Here is a 23970-nt window from a genome sequence, read left to right as displayed (position 1 = left end):
TATAGTAGTCAAATGGGCTCGAGAAGGAGGAACGAGGCACAAGGAAAGGTAAGAACAATGGAATAAATCTGGCAGAACTTTCAAATGTACTTACATGAATATAGAACAGTGAATCCCAACATCAAGTATACCTACAAGATACTGATTTTAAAAAATCTATAAATAAATTATAGAAAAATTCATAGAGTAGAGAGAAGAGAGTAGCAGGAGGAAGAAGGAGGGAAGTGAGAAGTGCTGGAGAACAAATTAGAGCAAATTGTATTTCATGCTTTTGTGACTATGTTAATATGTATCCTAATGTTACATATAACTAAAAAGAATAAATAAAAAAGAGAGAATGGGTGTGATGATGTATGCCTGTAATCCCAGCAGCTAGGGAGGCTGAGGCAGGAAGATCATGAGTTCAAAGCCAGCCTCAGAAAAAGAGAGGCACTAAGCAACTCAATGAGACCCTGTCGCTAAATAAAATACAAAACAGGGCTGGAGATGTGACTCAGTGGTTGAGTGCGCCTGAGTTCAGTCCCCGGTAACTCCCCATCCAAAAAAAAAAAAAAAGAACTGGGGATTATCTGGGGATTATCTCAGTGGTAAAGTGTCCCTGGCTCAATGCCCAGTAACACACACACACACACACACACACACAGAAACACAAGAGAGGTGGTGGGTGTGGGTGGTACTTTCTGTGTTGGGGCTAATGGAAATTTTGCATACTCAATCAACATATTTAAAAATATATTCCTTTATTAATTGTGCAACAGGAACTAAACTTTTGGTCAGTCCCTGTCCCTGGTTCTGAGAATAAAATGTTTGAGTAACTTCTGGTCATGTGCAATCAGTAACAAAAATGTGTAAAAACTGCTAAAATATTAGTGATCTTAGACTACAGGAGCACAGAAAATAGATACTTAATCAACTTTTCATGTGATTTAGAAATTGGCATTTATAGGTTATAGAGCTCAGTTTCATTGACTTTAGTTCTACAAGAAAGAAAATAAGGAAAATAAAATTATATCCATTTTTCTCCACTTTCTCTCTGCCTATTGTACATACCTGGAAATCTAGTTAAATATTTGCATTTGAATGGATTGATATAATATTTACATGGACTCTGAGGACTTCCTCCTCAGATTGCCAATGGGGGGATGTGGTGAGAAGTGTTTAGGGCAGTTTTTGCAGCTGAACATGGACACAGGCCTTATAGAGAGAAGTCCCTACTTGTTGGACTGACATCCAATTTCTTAACAGAATATTTCCAGTCTGAAATACCCTGGCCTGATACATCTGTGCATTCAGCCAACATGACACACCTCGTTTTCTAACATGCTAATTATTTAACATACTTAATTTCATTCTCATTTAATGCTTTTAGGAGTTGGTGGTATTATCATAGTGGAAAAGGAAGAAAAACATGTCAGTGTGATTCTTACCTAACTCCAACTCTTCCATAACACATATTTAACAGAAAGAGTAGAAGCTACTAATGGCAACATTTTGACCAATGAACCAGTTCAACTGGCTTTTTCATAAATTTTGCTATTTTTGCTTCAATATTTATACTTTATTATTTAATTTCTGTAATTTCCTTGTAGTTCACATCATTTTAATACCGAGTAAAATATGCTTTACTTAATTTTCCTCCTCATTTACTTATTTTTCATTAATTCTTCCATCCTTCTATTCACTTTTCCTGCCATACTATATAGTAATGACTGTTCCTGGAGCAGGAGATGAAAAAAATCAAATATAACTCGATTCAGTCATTAATGGTTTATCAGTTAGGTGAGGAAGAAATAAAGTCCCCCCCCCCCCATTATTTTTCTTTTTGAACTTTTTTATTTTTTGGTATCAAGGATTGAACCCAGGGATATTTAACCACTGATCCACATCCCCAGCCCTTTCTTATGTTTTATTTTGAGATGATCTCACTAAGTTGCTGAGGCTGGTTTTGAACTTGTAATCTTCCTCCCTCAGCCTCCAGAGCTGCTGGGATTATAGGTGTGTGCCACTGTGCCTAGCTATTTTTCTTAGTATAATTCAATCTAATCTCATGTTTACCTTTTTAAGCTCCATTCAGTGAGCCAGAAACAAAAGAATCCATTTTCTATATTAAAAAAGCTTAGAATTAAGTTCAGATAAAGTGCAGAGTCCTAATGCAGTCTAAGTGTTTGCCTCTGGCTAATTCCAGGTCTTTACATCTCCTAGGATGGCCCATTCATGTGATACTCAAACTAAGTTGCTAATAAACTAAGTTTATATACATTCCACTGGCTGTGTGTGTGTGTGTGTGTGTGTGTGTGTGTGTGTGTGTGTTTAATCTCCCTGGATTCTCATGTGGCCAAATTTCTTCTGATGACTTTTCATTCTTATATCTCTTCTATGTTTTTAAACCTCTCTGGGTGGCTTTCCATGGTTGACCTCTCCTTCTTTTTTCTCTCCCTTGATGCAATACTTGCATTACTTAAAGCATCGTGAACATCAAGCTGCTTTTGATAAAGGCATAACAGTAAAGCATTACCTTAAAATTCATTAATCTCTGCTGAATCTCCAAAATTCAGTTTCTGCACACATAGAGGAATTGCTTACTTGCTTGACTTCACGTTATGGGTTCTTGCTCTTTCTTTTTACAGCTTTCCCTCTTTCTTCTCTTCAAACTTAACTGCTTTCCCTATTTCCTGTTTTCAAGCTGGTAGAGGCCAACTTCCAAATTCCTATATTATTATTATGAAGCATACTTTTGTTATTTCTTACAACCTTCTCATTCTGATCCTGCTTGATATCCTTAGCTTTTACACAGAGAAAAATGCATACCCAGCTGTTTTTAATTTAATTCAATCATCTACTTCTGAGGTAATGTTGTCTTTTCCTCAAACAACATTTGTTTTTTTATATTCTTTGTTTTCCTTTTATAGTGATATCACTCTCCAACAGAATTGCAAATACTTAAAACTGAAGATATCTGGGGCTACAGCAATAACGAGGAAAATGATACAAATTAAAAAACATGATTTGGTTCTTTAAATTATGCTAATAAAATATTGATAAATGCAAGTATCAAATGACTTACAAAAACAGACAACTGTTGGTTTCTAAAGTTTTGTGTCTTACAATTGAATATATTTATAAACTATTCAGAAAAAGCATTTGTGTAGAAACCATAAATAGGTCAAAATACACATGAACCCATAAGCATATATATAAAACATCATATTTCTTAAGAAGTAGAGAGTTATTATGGAGACTTCAGGAAGATTCTTTTAAGATTATTTTGATTGCTTGTAATTTGAAACCTTTTCCAATGCATTTGATAACTTGTATTATCAATCTTCTGGAAAGCACACTAGAAATTGTTTTCAAACTTTGGTATGCATAGCAGCCCCCCTGGAAGCTTGTTAAAACAGATTCCCTCTCTTCACACAAGATGGTCTGATATTTCATGTGAGGGTGAGGAATTCACATTTGTGTACACTCTCTGTGTATATTCCAATTAATCTAAGCTTTGTACCACCTTCCTCTTCCAGCATAGAAAATTTAAATTATTTCCAAGTACAAGATGAATCAAGATACTTATATTCCAATCTCAAAGTGTAGTATCATAAGAGTCTGTTGACCTCCTGACAATGTAATGACTGCTTCAATGAACATAAACATCAGGTTCTAAAAGTTCATATTGAATTGATAACTATATTTTCAAAAAGTATACACACACACACACATATGTTCTTACATTTGTATAATGCTTTAAGTTAAAAACTACTTAAATAGCTACCTTCTATTGATACTGCCAGTTATCAGTTACCATGAGGAATCCTGCTTCCTCAGATGTTGAAGTCTAACACCACAGAAACATGCCAAGGCAAGCCTAGAGTAGGAAGTAAGAAGCTTTATTAAAGGATAGTAAAACAGACTTCCCCTGGTGGAAGACAGGAACCCAAAGGTGGAATCTGTGGATAGGAAGTCTTGTCCTTATTACACATCTAAAGTTTCCTTTTTTTCTCCTGTCTTCTCCCTTATCTTGTTTTTTCCCCCCATCCTATATAGTGACTGGGAGATGTTGGTGGGATGTCCAGGGCTCTGGAGACATGAACATTCCAAACTCCCAGGGGTGGTTTCCAACTTCCGAGACTCAGATGGGCTTTCATTCTCTCAATTGGACTGGATTCCCTATTCTCCACTAACCGCCTATCTTTAATTCTGGCTTCACTATTTTCAGGTATCCACCAATGTGACTGGTACAATAGTTTAAGGCACGTGAATTCTATAGTGCAACAAAACCCAACTGCCAGTAATTAAACTTCTCTAAAGTGACCTTATAGCCTCTCTTAAAACCCAGTTAAGAATTCTGATAGATTAAAATTTCCTCAGGAAAAGGGATTAACTTTTAAAAAAGCAGTCTCCACGTTAGTTTAGAATGAATACATCACAGTCTATACAATACAGCAGATATGAAGAAAATCTGTGGCTCTTGTGGTATTACAGGCAAAGAATTGAGAAAGTAGAATAAGAAAACTCAGAATTTTTTCATTTTTTAAAATTTTCTACAGTGGGATATACAAATCTTCCCTTTCCAACAGGGTGACTTCTATTCATGCCTCAAATTTCAATTTGTAGACATTTTGTCAGAGGTTTCAATGACCCCTCAGGCTAAATACAGACCATTTCTGGTCCTTTTGAAGTATCCTCCATTTTCTCTTCATCACATTTATTACAATTGTAATTGTATAACTTTTGTGTTGATTAATACATTTCATACCTGTGTCTCTGGTATACCGTGAGTTCCTAAAAAGAAGGAATTGTGTCATGGCAAAGGCACCTGATAATGCATTTTTTGAAAGAATAAATGTAGAAAAAATTCTTATTGGAAAAGTTTGAGTGTTTTATATTTACAAGTATCAATGTGCACTATACAATTATTTCTGTTGTATGGATATGGGCAGGCACACTGAGATTGATTTTGAAAGAGAATGTTGGGAATTTCTCAGTTTCACCATAAGAATGAAGGCAGAGTTTGAGACTACAGAATTAGTGGAATAAAATAGACTGAAGTACAACAGAAGCATAAAAGAAAATTGCAGTTTAGGTGTCTTATACTCTCCAACTGCCTCATAGGTAGAATTTATACACTAAAACTTTTGATGTTTAGCCTGAAATGCTGAAGACTAAGGGGAATTGTGAGGTGTGTTGGTGGGAAGGGTCAATAGATTTCTAATAATAAAAGATTTTGGGTTGAATCAGAAATCAATATGACTCTTAATTCTATAGATAAAATCAGGAGTAGTTTAAGAAGTAATTTATGGACTAAGATAATTGATTCTTTTCCTAAAAGATGTTACCTTTTCTCATGCTAATCTTAGTGATAACTAAATCCTACAACCTAGTTGACTTCAGAAGAACTATATATTTATTTGCACAAAGAGAAAATTGAGTGAAAACTTACTATCTCATATTCATCTGGAAAAGCTAATGGCTGGGTCATAAGTCTACAAAGAACAGTTGGAAAATGTCCATGGGAAAACAAGTCAAAGCCATGAAAATGGCAGTCATGTGCACACTACCCAGCAACAGTTCCCAAATTTGGGGTAGTTCTTAAGACAGATAACACAGTCCTGGTTATTTAGTCCTTTTGCAAAGACCTCACATATAGAAACTCCACCAGGTAAAAAAGGAGGTGGTTTCCATCTCTTCTTAAAACCTGGATCATCCCTTCTCAATGGCCTGCTTGAGGAGTAGGTGCTAGAGGGCCACTCTGGGTTTTGGATGCACCTTATTAATTCCAAATAAAGACCTCCTTCCACTTGACAGGCAGTTTCCTTCTCCCGAGTGCTTCATTTGTTTACATGTTCAAGGAATGGTGTGTCGTTCATTTAGCATGCTAAATCTGGGAACATTATGAGAGAAATCTGCCAGTTGTTTTGACAGCGTCTAACACTGCTACAGTAATCTTTTTCATTATAACAACTGGGCTTCTCATTTTTAGTTCTTAAATATTAGAAATATGTTACCAGTCATGGTGGTGCACATCTAGAGTCTCAGAGGCTTGGGAGGCTGAGGCAGGAGAATTGAGAGTTCAAAGCCAGCCTCGGCAAAAGTGAGACGCTAAGCAACTCAGTGAGATCCTGTCTCTAAATAAAGTAAAAAATAGGACTGGGATGTGACTCAGTGGTTGAGTATCCCTGAGTTCAAGCTCCCATAACCCCCAGATATATATAAGTAAATGAATTCCAACATATTTGTATTCTACATTTGAGAATTTGGTAAGTTAAGGGAACAGAATCTGGTGCTAATGTTGTCAGGTTAGTTTTTGAGGATTATCATTTTGTATTTTATGACCTAGGAAAAGTGACTTAAACTCTCCAGGCTTGATATTTCTCAAATGTAAAATGGGGTAATAGTCGTGTTGTGGATTAATATAAATTAATCATGTGAATGTCTTTCAGTAGTGCCTGGTAATGGTCAGAACTGTAAGTGGGATCTCTTATTATTAGTCTGTATAAGTAGGTATGTGACCATTCATATATTATTGTCTGAAGACATGAAATAAAGAATTGAATTTTTTTAAATCTTCAACTTTGTTACTCTAACACTTTGAGGTTCTTTTTGTTCAGCAGAAGAAAACATGTCTTTTACTTCATTCCTTAATTCAGTTTCTCTCCTTTCAGTCTTGTTTCTTTACTTTTCCTTCCTAGATTTACTGTATTGGACAAGTCTGTACCTTAAGTTGATATAATTTAATTGGTACCATATACTCCTTTTTTTTTTTTTCATGTTTATTCCTCATCATACCCAGAATATTTGATTTATAAGTAAACTATAGTTAAATTTGGGTGACTTCCAAATCTCCATCGGTGAATGATGTACCTTATATTTTATTAGTATAAAACTTGATCTAAAATATGGCAAGTTCTATGATCACAAACAATATCTGGAACCATTGTCTAAATCTCTTTCTTTTTTCAGCCTGCTGTTCTTTAAAATATGTTCAGAGTAACTTTTATGCTGTCATACAGGTTGTATTTTTTTGTGCAGATGTTTCAAAATATTATTTTCCAGCATAAAGGAAAACACCATAGAATCTGAAAACACTTGAAACAGTGCATGCACACTCTAATTAATGTTGCCTACATATTTTTCTGTAATTGAGTAGTATCTAAGTGAAATCCCCTGATACACTGATTTTTGTTTTTATTTACAGGGAGCAATTCTCTTAGATTTGTATCAAAGTATATTATGATTCAGATTACTCTTTTTTATTTCTTTTTCTTCTGCAGTTTATTGCTTTTGCCTCTTTATTCTTCATCTTGGTTTCAATCACAACCTTTTGCCTGGAGACACATGAAGCTTTCAATATTGTTAAAAACAAGACGGAACCAGTCATCAATGGCACAAGTGTTGTTCTACAGTATGAAATTGAAACGGATCCTGCCTTGACATATGTAGAAGGAGTGTGTGTGGTGTGGTTCACTTTCGAATTTTTAGTCCGTATTGTCTTTTCACCCAATAAACTTGAGTTCATCAAAAATCTCTTGAATATCATTGACTTTGTGGCAATCCTACCCTTCTACTTAGAGGTGGGACTCAGTGGGCTGTCATCCAAAGCTGCTAAAGATGTCCTTGGCTTCCTCAGGGTGGTAAGGTTTGTGAGGATCCTGAGAATCTTCAAGCTCACCCGCCATTTTGTAGGTCTGCGGGTGCTTGGACACACTCTTCGAGCTAGCACTAATGAATTTTTGCTGCTGATAATCTTCCTGGCTCTAGGAGTTTTGATATTTGCTACCATGATCTACTATGCCGAGAGAGTGGGAGCTCAACCTAACGACCCTTCAGCTAGTGAGCACACGCAGTTCAAAAACATTCCCATTGGGTTTTGGTGGGCTGTGGTGACCATGACTACCTTGGGCTATGGGGATATGTACCCCCAAACATGGTCAGGGATGCTAGTGGGAGCCTTATGTGCTCTGGCTGGAGTGCTGACAATAGCCATGCCAGTGCCTGTCATTGTCAACAATTTTGGAATGTACTACTCCTTGGCAATGGCGAAGCAGAAACTTCCAAGGAAAAGAAAGAAGCACATTCCTCCTGCCCCTCAGGCAAGCTCACCGACATTTTGCAAGACGGAGTTAAATGTGGCCTGCAATAGTACACAGAGTGACACGTGTCTGGGCAAAGACAACAGACTCCTGGAACATAACAGATCAGGTAAGGCACAATTTCAAATGCATGCCATTAAATACTTTATAGACCAGTATGTCCCTTAGGCAGAAGTTAGTTGCTCTCATTTTCTGCAAATGTTCAAGAGTTTTCAGTTCTATTCCTTTATAAAATGTGGGTTTATGTCAGGCCTGTAGATAGTTAGACTGCAGCTTTTATAAATGAACCCCCTAAGAGAAGTCTACATAGCTGGTCTATAGAGTTTTCCTGCTTTAGTGGGAATGCCCTTTGCTGATGGTGCCAATATTTTCTTTTGCCTGTTTGTTGCTTCCGTGCCAATGTTTCTTTGTTTCTCTGCACGACGTGATGGTATGATATTGGCCATTTTTCATCCTTCATTCTCAAAACGTTGCTCTCCATATCGTTTGGCTTGGTGTGTTTGTCTCAGTTTTATCTCTGCCACATGGTGCTCTGCATCTCAACCTAACTCACAAGAAGCAGTTAATTAAGAAGAATGGATGCTTGCATATCAAGGGCCCAAACACGAAAGAGGTGATATGGAAGATAACTCTTTCAATAACCAAGTTCTTTCTTAGTAATATTCTGGAGGATTGACTAAATTTTTGTTGTTATTAAATTAGGTAGGGTATCTAAATATAACCCTTTTAGGCGAGATGACATATAATCACACAGCATTATTCAGGGCACAGATGAACTGCTTTGGATGATCAATGACAAAGTTTAATTTCTTCACGGATCTCCTTTATAACACACCATGCATTGAGCTCTGTTCTCTTCTGGATTGAATTTAGGATAATTTATTGCTTGAGATTAGCAGAATCCCTGCTCCCCTCCATTGCCATAGGTAATCTAGAGTTGATCGACTCTAAGGTGATAGTCAGTAGGCCAGAGTGAATGATAGTCAATAGTGTCAACTCTAGTCTATTTCATCTGGTGCAGATGGAAGGTTTTGTAGATCAATGGTTTGAATAGCTTTTATCTGACTATGAAGATTTAAGGTGTATTCATTCCCTGTAATTTAGACAGAACTCTTCTTTTTCTTGTAGAAAAGTGACTTATGATGATCCCACGTGAATAATTTTGCATCATTTAGAAATAACACCAATGAACGAAGCAAACAAATAAAAAAGCAGGTGCTAATTTTATAGGCCTCTCCTTAGCTTCCACGAATTTTTATGAGGCAAACAGAAAAACAATGTGGCAGGAGCTCAAGTGCCTTTTAAAATTTTTAGTCATAGTCCTTATGTTCATTTAGTAGACTGCTATGCAAATTCTGTCAGTATATATCTGAAAACTGCTTAGAATGTCTTCATGAAATGGGGAGTTCAGTTGGTATTTCTGCTCTCATTAGATAGTTCTCAGAGTAGGCAGAGCCCTCAAGAAGGGCATAGAGAAAAGAGGACACACTCTCATCTTGGATAAGAACTCCAATGACAAGCTAGTATCTAGGCTGATAGGGTGTGAAAGTCTTTGGCAAGCATACAGAAATAAACAGATAGCTATTTCAAGGGCATTTGAAGAAGATTATCTTGTTCCACTCAATGCTCAAAAATAGCTTGTTACTTCAAAATAGAGTAACTTGACATAAAGTTTTGTGCTTTGGAATTATTTTTATTAAGAGTTTTTGGGGAAAATTACTTTCAAAATATGATAAAAGTATGTCTCTCAAGGAACTTCAAAAACAAATATTTACTTAAGAGCTTTCCCCTAACTGGACTCCATTTTAAAACATTCCTATTCATAGTAAATGTATAGCTTTTAACAAATTTGTGTGCTAATTCATTATCCCAGTTATTTTGAGTCCATACTAGTTGTATGATAGCCAATTTTCTTTTATACAAAATTCAAAAAAGTAGTTTCTATTTCCTAAAGAACATTTCTCTCCTTTTCAATACCTTTCTCCATTGGCTCCATGTAATTTTTTTGTGATGAGTGATGAAAATTCTTTTTCTTATTGTGATGTGATTATTGTGTTTTGTATATCGAGTGACTGGACTATGGGCATTCAGTGTAAACTCTTTGTACTGTCTCATTTCCTCATCCATCACTGTCTGTCAATGGGCATGGTGCTGTGACCAGTGTTATCAGGTGACGACAGTACAGGAAGTGAGCCGCCATTGTCACCCCCAGAAAGGCTCCCCATCAGACGCTCTAGTACCAGAGACAAAAACAGAAGAGGGGAAACATGTTTCCTACTGACGACAGGTGATTACACGTGTGCTTCTGATGGAGGGATCAGGAAAGGTAGGCATGCATTTAATCAGATCCTAACAGGTGACTTAGCAATTAAGTAAGTTCTGGAAATTATATGAAATGATGTAAAATGCTCTTTCATCACTTTCCAGGAAAGACAGCATGTGGTGCTCTTTTCTGCTAGCACATCTTCTCTCACTATAAACATTGTGAAATACCTATCATAATAACCTACTTGGTTGTCATCTCTGAAAGGCATTTCACCTTTCTTTCTTCCTTTCTTTGTTTTGTCATTTGTCTACAGGTGAAGTTGTAATGTAATATGTAAATATTAAAATACTCATCTAATTATTTTAATATAATGTATTCAGTAATATTTTTTACCAAGACAAAACACACTAATTGGCTCTATGAATATATTTGATAAGCAATTTATGAGTATAAAACAATTAGAAGTTTTTTTTTTCTTCTCAAATTAAAGTACTGAACAAACTTTAAATCTCTTATACAATACTTGGGTAGTTTTTTTCAATAGTTTATCCAGGTGTCTCAAGGATTTGAAGGTACAAGATCCTTAACCATATCTATATTTCAATCACTTGAAGAGCCACTTCTGTATTTTAAAATGTGCATTATAATTTTTATTTATTAATTTAATTTATTTATTTAGGATGAATAAAAGTAATTTTAAGTTAAGGCATTGAACAATGCCTGACACACAGAATAATATAAATATTTGTTGAATGAATAAAAATGGATGGTAAGGTGTATTTTTAAATAACATCTATAATGATCTCTTATGAAAACTGACTAAATTTGAATGAAAAACTACTCAAACTTTCATTTTAGTGCAACTGAATTTTTTAAATAATATGCTTATTTGTTATTCATTTCAGGTTTTCCCTGTTGATTCTTTACCATTTTAAGTGTACACTATTTATTTTGTGATGCCTTCTTTTTCTTACATAGCTCACCACTCCTGTTATACTTCCCTTTCATTTCTTCTGATCATTTTATATTGTCCTCTGCTTTTACATCTTTGAGCTCAAAAGAGAGGACCAAGGACTCTTCTTTTGTTTCTTGATGAGAAATATTTTAAATTCTTCTTCATTCTAATTACTTTCTTCGCATCTATTTCTTAAACCAAAATGTATTTTAATTATCTAAATGGATTTGATTGTTTACTATTGTAAATTTACGTAAGTGCTACAAAATGTTTAAAATGATTTTGGAGATACTTAATATCCTATCCTAGTAGTTGAGCAACATATATGTACATACATTAAATAATGATAATAATACTAACATCTTATACTGAACATACTTTTCTAAGTGAACTGCATATCTTAACTTACTATGTATATGTACATGCTTATTTGTGTACATATATAATACATATTCATATGTATATGTGATTAAATATACAGACATTTTTGTGCATCATTCAATAAAGTATTACATGCCATGTTCATACCAAGATATGTGTTTAAGGACCTTGCCAGAATTTTACTTCCATTTTATATAATATTTTGAATTGTAAACTGTCAAGAGAAATTATGCAAACTATAAGGTACTATGTAAATATAAAGTTTTACTGTAAAATTGAAAAGTTTCATGAGCAAAGCAATTAATAAGATATTTAGTTTGCATGGAACAGTTATACATGCAACCTAATTTCACAAACACAAATTCTCTTTATCAATGAGAATTTGAAACTTGTCCATGAGCTTTTTATGCTATGTCATTCCTTATTGTATCAACTTTTTTATTCTTGCTTATGTCTTTTAGAGTTATGTGTCTTTTCTTCTAGACCTAGTAACATTTCTGGTACCTTTCTTAAACATTTTAGTGTGTTATCTTTCACATCTACCAGGAATTCATTAATTTCTTCTTCTTTTTCCTTTAATGTAGGTTATAGATTCTTTTTTTTCTACTCAGAGATTTATTTTGTATAGGATCCCTTCATGTACCGTTAAAGTTGGTCTCTCTATTGATTTTATTTTAGAGTTCTAAAAATTCTCCCTTATGTAAATAAATGAGAATTTACTAGATTTCAATTGCATTCTTTTTTTTTTTTACATAAAAATATGAAGATAGTTAGGCCTAAGTTTTAAGAAAACTTAAAATTTCCCTTAAAAACGATCTCCCTATCCCTAGTACCTATGTTTTCATTTATATAATAGGTTAAAAGAAATCATATTAGGCACACTAAAACTACTCATGGATCGTACATGTATAGGCTGTTTTAAATTGTTCCAAATAAGCACGTGCTCTTAAGAACAGAATAAAATGCATGTCATGTATGTGGATGTAGGTTCAATATTGTTTATTCTTATGAATTGTTTGTAGTCATTCCAGTAAAGGCTTGATTAGGCAAAAATTAGACAAAAATTTTATCAAATTTTCAAATTTTATCAAATTTTATCGAATTTTCAAATCAGAGATGAGCACTTAGAAAAAAGAAAAATAAAAGTATGTATAATTTTACTAACTAAACGCTTGTTACTATATTAGACAGGAAACCTTTTAAAAGTGGATATTGAAGTAACAGACATTAAAAATTGAAGAGCCCATAAACTGGAAGAATATTATTTATATTAAAGCTATAACTTAGAAAAATAACATTTAGAATGGCAATCAAGATTTAGACATTCCTGGTATGAGTAATATAAAATTGTCAAACAGATCTTTGTTTCTGAAGGTCCTGTAGGGAACTTAAAGTTCATGAGGGATGAAGCTAATTTTTTAAAGTGATGATTTTTTAGGTATGAACTACCCTTTTTGTCCTTGTGTGTATATGTAACAGTTTCTCTTTAATCAATACTGACCAATGTTTATTATCTAGTTTAGGTTTTTAAGTTACATGGTCAACTTCTACTGCAGAGGATGCATTATTTTTTTAGAATTCCCAAAGTTATATTTTCAGTCACTTTATGGAAGAGTAATAATAACTAACCTTCCAGGCACATGAGTATAAATTGCCTACTGTTCACAAAAATTATTTGACATCTTCTTATTAACTATTATATCACCTAGCAGTATAGAATAAAATATATACTAACTCCAACATCTTATAACATAATACTAACAAAACAAAGGCATATCAATTTTAATGAACAGAAATTATACCTTAGAAACAACCATAGTTAATGGGGGCATACATTTCCATTTATAAAAATCTCAAAGAAGATTTCTAGTCTGCTGAATCTGAAGGTGTGTATGTGGAGTGTGCTCATATTTCCTTTCCTACCCAGTTTAGCTTTACTCTGTCATAGAGCTCATATTGCAATCTATATCCACATCTGTCTTGACCTCTCATACATCAACTAATCAGACAAAATACTTTTCCTCTTCCAGCCAAAATAGGAAGAGCAATGGCTCTTCCATGGAGAGATTATGAAAAACAATTAAAGAAATAAGTAGCTGCAAATAACATAAGAAAAAGTACAAGTCTCAGTATTTTTTCTTCCATGATTAGCAAGCACACCGTGGGCTAATTAGAGCCCAAGGAGTGTGCTGTACAACCTTAGGGAGACAAGGAATTCACCAGAATTGTGTGGACTTGATTAACTTTTGTTGCCCAAAAGAAAGTTTATTTTTCTGCTCTGTAACAATTCTTTTACAGAGTTGTCAGAATGTTCATTTCTGAAGCTGTGTAATATGACTATTGGTTTTTAGTCATTAGTTGTCCTTCTTCTAACTTCACACTAGATTCTCCCTGCCTCATTGAATTATCTCTAATATTTTGTAATAAAAAAATATTATAGGAATCCCTCCAAAGGTGACCTTGATGGGGGTTGCTTGAGTAGGTAAGGAAAGCCATTGGGCTCATGTTTGTGAGAGGCTGTTTCGTCCATGGTTATCCCTAGCAAAAGATTAGGAAGCAAGAAAAGGTGAATTTAAATTAAATTTTTCTTAATTCCGGGGTACAGGGAAAAGGAGAAAAAGTCAGCTAAAAACAGTATATAGTCAAATTCAGATTTATTTCACTGAAATTATGACTTTATATTTCTCTTACTTCCTTTTTAATTTACTTTTATTTTTCATCCAAATGACGAGACATGGGCATTCTTTACCACTGAATAATGGCATTGAATGCCATTATTTAAAAGTCAACCTTTATAAAGCTGAAAAATAAACATGCTGGAAAAAGAGTTGTCCCTTTCAAGTTAAGCCTAATTTATTAGCTTACTAAGTAATAAAAATGAAAAGAGAAAAATAGCTCATTATTTCTTTTATTTTCAGAAATTAATTCTGAAATTTAAAAACATTAAGTCCATATCTTACTTAAATTGCTTTGCCTAATTCCTAAGAGTTCTGGTATTCTATATGCCAAAATTAACTCAATACTAGCCATAATGTGGGGATGAATTTGTGATAACTGATTTAATTTGGGGGGAATGACAGCTTCAGTGAATTTCATTTTTTTTTTAGATTTATAAATTGTCTCAATATTGAATTCTTTGTAAGCAAATTCTTTGAACTCAAAAATAGCACGTTTGATTACCCTGCATGGTATTGTTTATCTCTTGTCTATTTTCTGGTTGAATTCAACTGACGTCTGTGCATTTTTTCATAAAAGGATATGAAAAATCCCGAAGCTTAAACAACATAGCGGGCTTGGCAGGCAATGCTCTGAGGCTCTCTCCAGTAACATCACCCTACAACTCTCCTTGTCCTCTGAGGCGCTCTCGATCTCCCATCCCATCTATCTTGTAAACCAAACTGCATCAGTCAGCTAAATTGTATTAACTCAAGTACTGTTTACCCGGTAATGGAAATAACTAAATGTAGAGTTACTTCAGGTTCCATTAATACAGTATAAGTCCTGCATGATACTACTATTTGAATTCAGAAATGCCACTTGAGTAGCTAACAAATTTTATTTTGGCTTTAAAGATTATCCAAAGTAGTGCTACTACTTCTCCATATTAATTGCCCTGATTTCTGTTTGCAATAAAGTGACAGCTAGTGTCAGATATTGGCCAGTATACTAATACATAAACATATTTCAGGGAGATATATTTAAAACAGTGTGCATCCAAATGCCAACCACTTCACTGGAACTTCATTTCTTGTGACGCTAAATCATTCTGAAGATGTTTGGGATCCTATCTCGATTGCACAAAATAATGACTCTGGTCAGCTCGTATGCATGGACCATCCTGTCTCTATCATCTGAAAGCAATGTTGCAGTTTGGGAACTGTGGATGGCTCAGGATATGTGTACTTTCATCGAACCATCCTCCTGATATGAAATCGCTCACTGGTCGACTGTTCTGCATGGATTGTGGGACAAGGGGGGCGAGTTTCTCCTTGATTTTTCTTTTTCTTCTTATTCTTTGACAAAAATATTTGTTTTAAATAGTTTAAGTTCTTAACTGATTAACTTCAAAAGTGCTGTATTGGAGTTCTGAATGTCTTTGATTGTTTGTACACAGATAACTGCAAAGAGGTTGTCATTACTGGTTACACGCAAGCTGAGGCCAGATCTCTTACTTAATGACTTGGGGAAGGCACAAAACATGAGAGAAAGGTAACTGCCAGCCAGGCTTGCATTGTTTAGTCAGGAATTACTGCTTGGTACTAGAGTCATTTTTTTTTTTTTTTTGTCCCAAGATTTGTCATTATTTTCAGAGACAAGAGTGCCAAATTTACCCACAGCTCTCATGTCTTTTACCCCCTTCCTTCATTTCTACTTAATTTTTTTGCAAATGTCAAAGGTCACTGGTGTTCACAGGAGGCTTTTTTGACTAGCCTTAAAATTCTGAATCAAAGGACTAATCATATTTTCATGCAGTGTTTAATCAGGTGCTTTGTCTTGTATGTTGTTTGTCTGTCTTAACTCCCTGTCCTAACTGTGTTTGCCATCTGTCTCCATGAATTCTAGAAATGCCTTGAGAAGGTGTTCATGATTTTAGTAGTGGATCCCTTCACCCCATCCCCCACCTCCTTTGCTATTTGGAGCAGCCTCTCTGCTTTGTGTACAAATTAATGATACCCTGTAAACTACCTAAGCTAACCGCACTGTGAATCTTTTCGAGAAGCAGGATTTAAGCAGCAATTTCACCACAGCACTTGGTTGCCTACTGCAGTGTCAGTTTCTACTACCTAGCAACCAGCATTCATCACAACATGCCAACAAAAATCCTTTGGGAGTCTGAGTCTGAGTAGAAGAAAGTCTGTTTACACATCCCTACCAAATGCAATAGCAGTAGTGTATTCAGTGTATCAGGCAAGTGAGGGAAGAAAAATGCCATAAGATCAATTGAAAAATAAAAAAAAAATATTTTTAAGGCACTTAGGATCCTTCAGATTATAGATTAATTCGTAATTCTCATGGTTATTTTTTGATAGGAAGACAATTGTTGTTTTTATTATTGGCCAAGCAACATCTATTATTCTATATCCCTGAGTCCTAGAGCATGACTTGCATGTCAGAGATCTTGTACAGCAATGTATTTACCCAGATGAAATATCTATATTTAGAGATACTATGATCATTTTGATAAAACCATACATAGAGTGTTGTAATTACCCACAGATTTATGGTAAAGGAATTAATACGCTGTCTGGTGCTGCTGTTATTGACTGCAGTGTTGTACAGAATTTATCATGGATTTTTGACTGCTGAAAAGGGACATTGGAATTTAGCCATACCAAGGATTGTACTGGAAACAGGCTTCTGCTGCTGCATGTGCCCCGGTGTGACCAAGTTATACGTGGAGGAAACCCTCTCGTCTTATAAAAGAACTGTGGCTGGAACTCATCTGGTGCTCCCCATATGAGTGTTCTGCTTGTAGGACTGACCAGTGTCCAGGAAACAACTGTAAATACCAACAAGTGTGCATGGGTCAACACCCTTGGCCATCTCACGTCAAGGGAAGCCAAACTCATGATCAACATCTCTAAAGCTTCAAGTAAGGCCCATGCTGCTTTGAATTACCCTTCATGGGCCTGCTATAGGTTGTGCTGTGAATTATACAAGGCAGTAATACTGATTTAGTATAGATCTGTTTTAATTTCTCTTATTTCTACTGTATGGGTTGGATTCATAAGCATTGAATATAAACCACTTATGTTATCAGCTTGTCAATTATGTTGCAACATTTTTACTCTCTATTTTTCAAAACTGACCTACTTTTAGTCACATATTTGTTTAGTTCTGGAAAATTGTTATGGCTTAAAAGAAATTCACCAATGGTATTCGTAGTTTAAGTCTTTTGTCATTGTTACCTCAATTATAAATATTATAAAGTATAAAATTCTGGCAATGAGAGTATTTTTTTATTAAATGATCAAGGAACAATGTCAGTATATAGTAGAGTATTAATCAAATTATATCCTAAAATGTATATTTTGCATAAAAGAGATATTCTTCAATTACTTTTTGTGAGTTTTGTGGCCAATGAAGCTTGTACTTGTCTTTAAAACTGTTGTAGTTAAAATTATATAAGAATTTTTCATCTTGCTTAATCAATATTTCTAGACTCTATTAGTTCCCCTGGGATTCTGAATATAATGTATAACCTAATTATGACCCCCCGTATCGTGGACCTTTTGTGAACATTTCAAGATGCATGCACAACCTTGGTGATAACCGATGGACATGTAACTAATTGAAATGAAGAATAAAAGGCAAATGAGCTGGGGATGAACTTGAATTTATCTGATTAAATTATTCATATACTTTCCTTGGCTTCTTTCTTTGTGTTTCACAGGCTTTACTATTTTTATGTTTTATGGCACATAACAGACACTCATACATAATAAAGAATTTGTGATGAAAGAATTTGAAAGCTATCTAGTTTTCACTTTCATTCAAGTCTGAGATGTACAACCAGTGTTTTCCTCTTCCTTTTCTCCTCTTGTGTGGCTTGCCTAATTTCTCTCTTAATTCTGAGGTTGTAAAAGTATTCATTCTTATACTATTCAATATTTAGAGGGCATTTTATGATTAATAATAAAATTTTAATTAATTTTTCCAACTTAATCATCACAATTCTATAGGCAGATACAGTTGCATTTTTATCTTATTGTTAATAAAGTTTAGGCTCAGGAGGGAGAACTGTTAATGTACATGTTTGCCACAGATTATTGTCCCTGTCATAGTTTCTTATGCTTTAAATATTTACTGAGCCTCTTGTTGTAAATGCCCCCTCATTCTGATGCTTCTGTCTCAGCTTTGGGTTCTGAACCTCTGTTTCAGTCACATACCATACATAGCTGCAATTCTATTTATATTGTAGGGATATGTGTATATTTGCAAATTTTTTGACAATATCTAGGAGTAAGAGAAGGATACAATTAAAGAGAAAAAATGTCAAAACCAAGCCTTTTCTGTGACATCAGCAAAATTTTTCTATGTCTAAAAATGTTCAGTGTTGATTAAGAGACTATTTAAAAACCTGAGCTTAGAAAAGGGACTTATGTACAAATATAATTTCTTATAAATTATTTCTAATGATGGTGTCAGGCAGGATTTACTGCAAGAGGGAAAAATATCCAAAAAAGGGAAAGAATGAATTTGAATAGATAATATTTGCCCTCAAATTTTGATTAAAAATCAGGATTAAATAGTCATGACTGGAAAATGAAGACATTCATTTTGTCTTTCAAATAAATTGCAAGACAGACTAGTGGACTAGCCATAGTGAACTTATCTTAGGAAGACAATGAGTATGTTAACAACACTATTTCACAAAACAGGGGCTCCAGAGGATTCACTCCATGCTTAAAAACATTTAGAGCTAACTGAACCTATTAAAGTATTGAAATTCCTAGGAGTTTAAAATGACTAAAGTATGTGATTCGAAATATATCCTTACCTAAAAAGAGGCTTCTCCCTTTTATACAATTTCTAGAGGCAAAATTTAATTAATTGTCTACATGCTTAAGCATTAAATGATAGATATATGCTAATTTTTTCTAACATGGGTTCAGTATCCTTAATATTTATTTAAAATTTTATAACTTCCCATTCTCTCTTAAACAGACTTTATTTAGAAGATATATGTTTCATTATTGTCTAATATTAAATGATATAATTTAGTATCCCATTATTTCTTTTCCTATTCATCACTCTATTATGTCAAAATGACTGATGATTGACTAAATGTGCAATTTGAACATTAAGATCTTCAAAAAATCTGGCTATCTCCACTTAGAATCCCAGGTAACCTAATACTTACTTTTTAAAATACAATTTATTTTCTAAAGTGGTTTCAACTTCCCCAAAAAATTGAACAGAAGTACACAAAGTTCCCTTGTACCCTTGCTCTGTACATGAACTTCTTTCTCTACTATGAATATCCCACACTACAATAGTACATTTATTACAATCCAGTGAACCTACCCTGATACATCCTTGTCATTCAAAGTCCACAGTTCATGTTAAAATTCACTATAGATGTTGTACATTTTATGGAATGTCCTATCAAAACTTATGTATGAAGATCTGTTTCCCAGTGCAGCAATGTCCAGATGTGGGGCACTTGGGAAGTGGCTGAATCATGAGGCACCTATTTCGTTCAGTAGATTAATCCAGTTGAATAGATTACTGGCAGGGTGAATTTAGGCACATGGAGCATAGTTGGAGGAAATAGGCCACTTTTTATACACATATTTGTGTGTGTGTGTGTGTGTGTGTGTGTGTGGAGAGGGGAGGGTTGAAGAGGGGAGATAAAGAGATTTCTTTTGCAGAATTATTCACATTACAGTTTGGATCAAGAAGTGGTCCCTGAAAACCTCATATTTTGGAAGCATGATCCCCAGTAAGGAAGGCTCAAAAGTATGACTTTCAGGCAACGGCGAGGGCTATAACTTCATTAGTGGATTAATCCATTTGATGGATTAATAGCTTGAATGGACTACTGGGTGTTCAAGCCCAGGGCAATGGAGTCAACCAACCATAAACTGAGACTGAAACCATAAGCCCCAAAGAAACATTTCCAAGTTGTTGTTGGTCATGGCAATAAAAAGCAGACTGACACAGCTCATGAAATTATGGAGCTGCTATCTGCAAGATGGAAATCCAGGAAACTGGCAGTATATTTCCAGTCTGGGTATGAAGGTCTGAACAAACAAAAAATTGGTGGTATAAGTTCTAGTCCAAGTCATAAGGCCTCAGGACTGATGCTATAAATTTTAGGCCAAATGCAAAGACCTGAGAGCCAGTTATTCTGGTGATTTAAGTTCCACGTAAGGGCAGGAGAGGACTGATATCCCAGCTCAAACAGCCAGCAGACAGATTAAATTCTCCCTTCCTCCACCTTTTGGTTCCATTCAAGCACTCAACAGATTGAATTATACCCACCCACACTGGGGAGGGCAATCTGCTCTATTCAGTCTACTGATTCAAATGTTAATCTCCTCCAGAAATACCATCAGGAAACATCCAGAAAAAATGTTTAACCAGATTTCTGGTCTAGTGGAATTGATGCATAAAATTTTACATCACAGGTTCACTCCTTGTTACCTTCACACCCATAAGCATCTCCTCAAGTCACATGTTATTTCTAAACAAGGACAATACAAAGATCATAATTCTGATTAACATGATTAAATCAACCACCTGTAACCATAGGTTCCACAAATATAGGTTCAACCAACCACAGAATGAAAAAAATATTAGGAAAAATTGCCTCAGTATTAAACATGTGCAGACATTTTCCTTGTCATTATTTTCTGAATAACACAGTATAACAATGCTCTACATAGCACTTACATTTTATTAGATACATAAATAACCTATAAGTTATTTAAATTGCATGGGAAGATATGCAAAGATTATATGCAGATGCTAAGGAACTTGAGCATCTACAGATTTTGGTATCCTGGAGTACAGTGTTTGAATTCAATCCCTCACAGATACTCTGCATAATCTGTGGATTTGACTGTGACAACTATTCTGCTTTCATCTGAAAATACCCTAGATTCTTCTCCAGAAAAGGAGGTGAAATTCTTAAATGATGATTATCCTTCTCTTTAATAACTTAGATACTATAACTAGAATTAATAATACCTAAATATTATGATATAAAATCTTTGCATATCATATTGCATGATAAATGAATAAGAAAGGGAAAAATATTTTCTACGCATATATATAATGCGGGCATAGCAAATTAAGAAGGGAATGCTCATGACTGGTCACATGATAATAATACTGACTTTTGTAATAGTCTTTTCTCACTATTCAGTCTATACTCCTTTGCCTTCTACAGGTTAATTGTGGGTTTTTACCTTGTGTGGTGACAACCCTGATCTTTAAAGATCAGTATTCTTACCTGGACAGGGTTGTCCTAATTTTCCTTTGACCTTAATCACCATACATAGTAATAAGAGATGTCCTAAGAGATGTGTTCCAGACATATTCCTCCTTGCCTGCATTATAGAGTTTTAGTCTAATTTCCCTTGATAGTCAGGACCAGTCAACTTTGTAGCACTGTAACTCTCTTCTTTGCATTCTGATTTAGAGGCATGAGGAGTCCAAAGTGATTAGACAGTAGTCTTTGGCTCATTATGGCTCTTGGTAGAAGCATTTTTCCATTAACAATAAGAAATCTAGGCCAGCAGAGCATAAAGTTGTAGGAAGCAGAAACAAATATTTTGCTAGTGGGTCACTGTGAGTAATAGAGTCTCTTCCATTTTCACTCCTTGTTTCCTGGTTATGGAAGAAAAAGCAACATGAAGTAGATATGAGTTCAGGACATATAAAGCCTTCTACGGAATCATCTGCAGCCCTGAAAACTGTTGCTACATAACTATAATTGTAAATATCAAAATATTATTTGCCATGCTCACAAATCAGTGGCTTCTGGATGGTGGAGATCATGGTAAGACCAGTTAGTTCCATGAGAATGAGCCCATTGCCACACTTCTTTGGATGTAAAGTGACTTTCTTCGTCAGAATCAATGCTGTGTGAAAAATCATGACAATGGATAAGGCATTGTGTAAGCTCACAGATAATAGTGTTGGTAGAAGCATGCATGCAGAGAAGGTAAGTTCATATCCGGAGTAAGTCTCTATTTCAGTAAGAATAAATCACTCACCCTAATGGAGGTGGTCCAGTATAATCAACCTGCCACTAGATAGCTGGTTGATCAGCCTAGGGAATGGTGTTGTATCAGTTACTCAGTGTTGGTCTCTGCTGCTGGAGACTGGGCACTCAGAAGTGGCCATATCCAGGTAAGTCTTGATGAGTGGAAGCCTGTGCATAGCCTCTATCCCTGCCATCATGGAATCTTTGCTCATGAACACATAGGGTAATGACAGGAGTGACTAGAGAGACTGACTGATAATGACAGAATAGGTAATCCCATCCACTTTCATAATTAAAATATTTTTCTGATGAGTTCACTCTTGGTAAGCATTCACATGGAACACAAGTATCTTCACACTTTTTCCCATTCAAAAAATTGAGTGTATCCAAATATACTTCCACAAATTTGTTTGTTGCCAACTTTCCTATTAAGTTCCTTTTAGGTTCCTGACCATCCAGGTAAACCATTGATCACAGCTCACATATTATTATGTATTTGTTTGTCTGGCCATATCTCCTTCCAAGCAAGAGGAACAACCGATTTGCTACTCATTACACTGGAAGGATTTCAGCTGCCACTGCCTTTTGGGGATGTTCCAGAAAGGGGTCTGTGGTGTTAATCCTGTCCGCTTTCAGGTGGTACTAACATATGATGCTGAATCATCTATAGACCAGACAATTTTGTCTGCTAAATAATACCAGTGGAATTCTTCATGAGGTCATATGTGTGGGGTGGTGGATGGAAGGCAGTGTAGCAGGAGCTGAGATTGTTCTTTTGAGCTACTTCTTCACGTAATTTGTGCTCTCTGGGTCTCTTGGGGTGGTGTCACTTATATACTGCTTTATTTTGATAATGAAAAACTTCTGTGCATTCCAAACTTAATGACTCGGTGTGTCAGATAACACTTGATTCATAATAGGAGGTTCAGGTTGCACGGTAATTTGGAGGCCCATGGCTAAGTATTCAGTCTCTACTAGGTCCCAGAGCCCGCCAAGAGCTATTTCTCAAAAGGAACTGACTTGCTATAGAAGATAGCACAGCTTTCCCCCAAAATCCTAAGGACCTGTGCTGTGATATGTCTATAATTTCTGCCAAAGGCAGAAACAGCATCTTTATTTGTCACTGACTCTTCAAGCACCATTGATCTACTAGATAATTTGGCCCAAGTGACAGTATAACTTGTACAGAAGCCTGGATCTGTTGCAAAGCCTTCTTTTTCTCTAGGTATCACTTGAACTAGCAACTTTTTGGATCATTCAACAAGCAGGTAGAAGTAATACAGACAAATAAGCAGTCTCCAAAATCCAAAGTGACCCTCCCTAGTCATTGTACCTCACTTTCGGTTTTTGGAGTGTCAGATGCAACAACTTCTCCTTTACTTTAGAAAAGATGTCTCGATGACATGCCACATACCACTGAACTTCTAGAAATTTCACTGAGGTAATAGACTGATTTTTTTTTTTTAATGGATCATGAAAACCCCCAAGCCTTGTTTTATCCTAGTTGTAAAGGACATGTTGAAATACTTGCAAATTATGAATGTTTTATACATTAGATATTAATATT

The 23970-nt window shown here is 35.1% G+C and overlaps 1 protein-coding gene across 6 annotated transcripts in view; it reads left to right on the top strand.

Moving 5' to 3' along the window:
• KCNC2 (potassium voltage-gated channel subfamily C member 2) overlaps positions 1-18133 on the top strand; it is a 189674-nt gene extending 171541 nt beyond the window's left edge. For 2 of the 6 annotated variants that reach the window (XM_079142540.1, XM_079142539.1), the window contains exons 3-5: positions 7266-8193; positions 10246-10410; positions 14942-18133. In XM_079142540.1, the coding sequence (XP_078998666.1) occupies positions 7266-8193; positions 10246-10410; positions 14942-15078 (1230 nt within the window). In that variant the 3' untranslated portion in view covers positions 15079-18133. The remainder of the gene's footprint in view (positions 1-7265; positions 8194-10245; positions 10411-14941) is intronic. The other 4 variants (XR_013764168.1, XM_079142543.1, XM_079142541.1 and 1 more) reach the window with 4 other exon arrangements.
• The last annotated feature ends 5837 nt before the right edge of the window (positions 18134-23970 follow it).

This window comes from Sciurus vulgaris (genome assembly GCF_902686455.1).
Source record: "Sciurus vulgaris genome assembly, chromosome: 5".
In the NCBI taxonomy this organism is placed as follows: Eukaryota; Metazoa; Chordata; class Mammalia; order Rodentia; family Sciuridae; genus Sciurus; species Sciurus vulgaris.
Note: the sequence above shows the minus strand (reverse complement) of the source record. Positions and strands in the feature narration are given on the sequence as shown.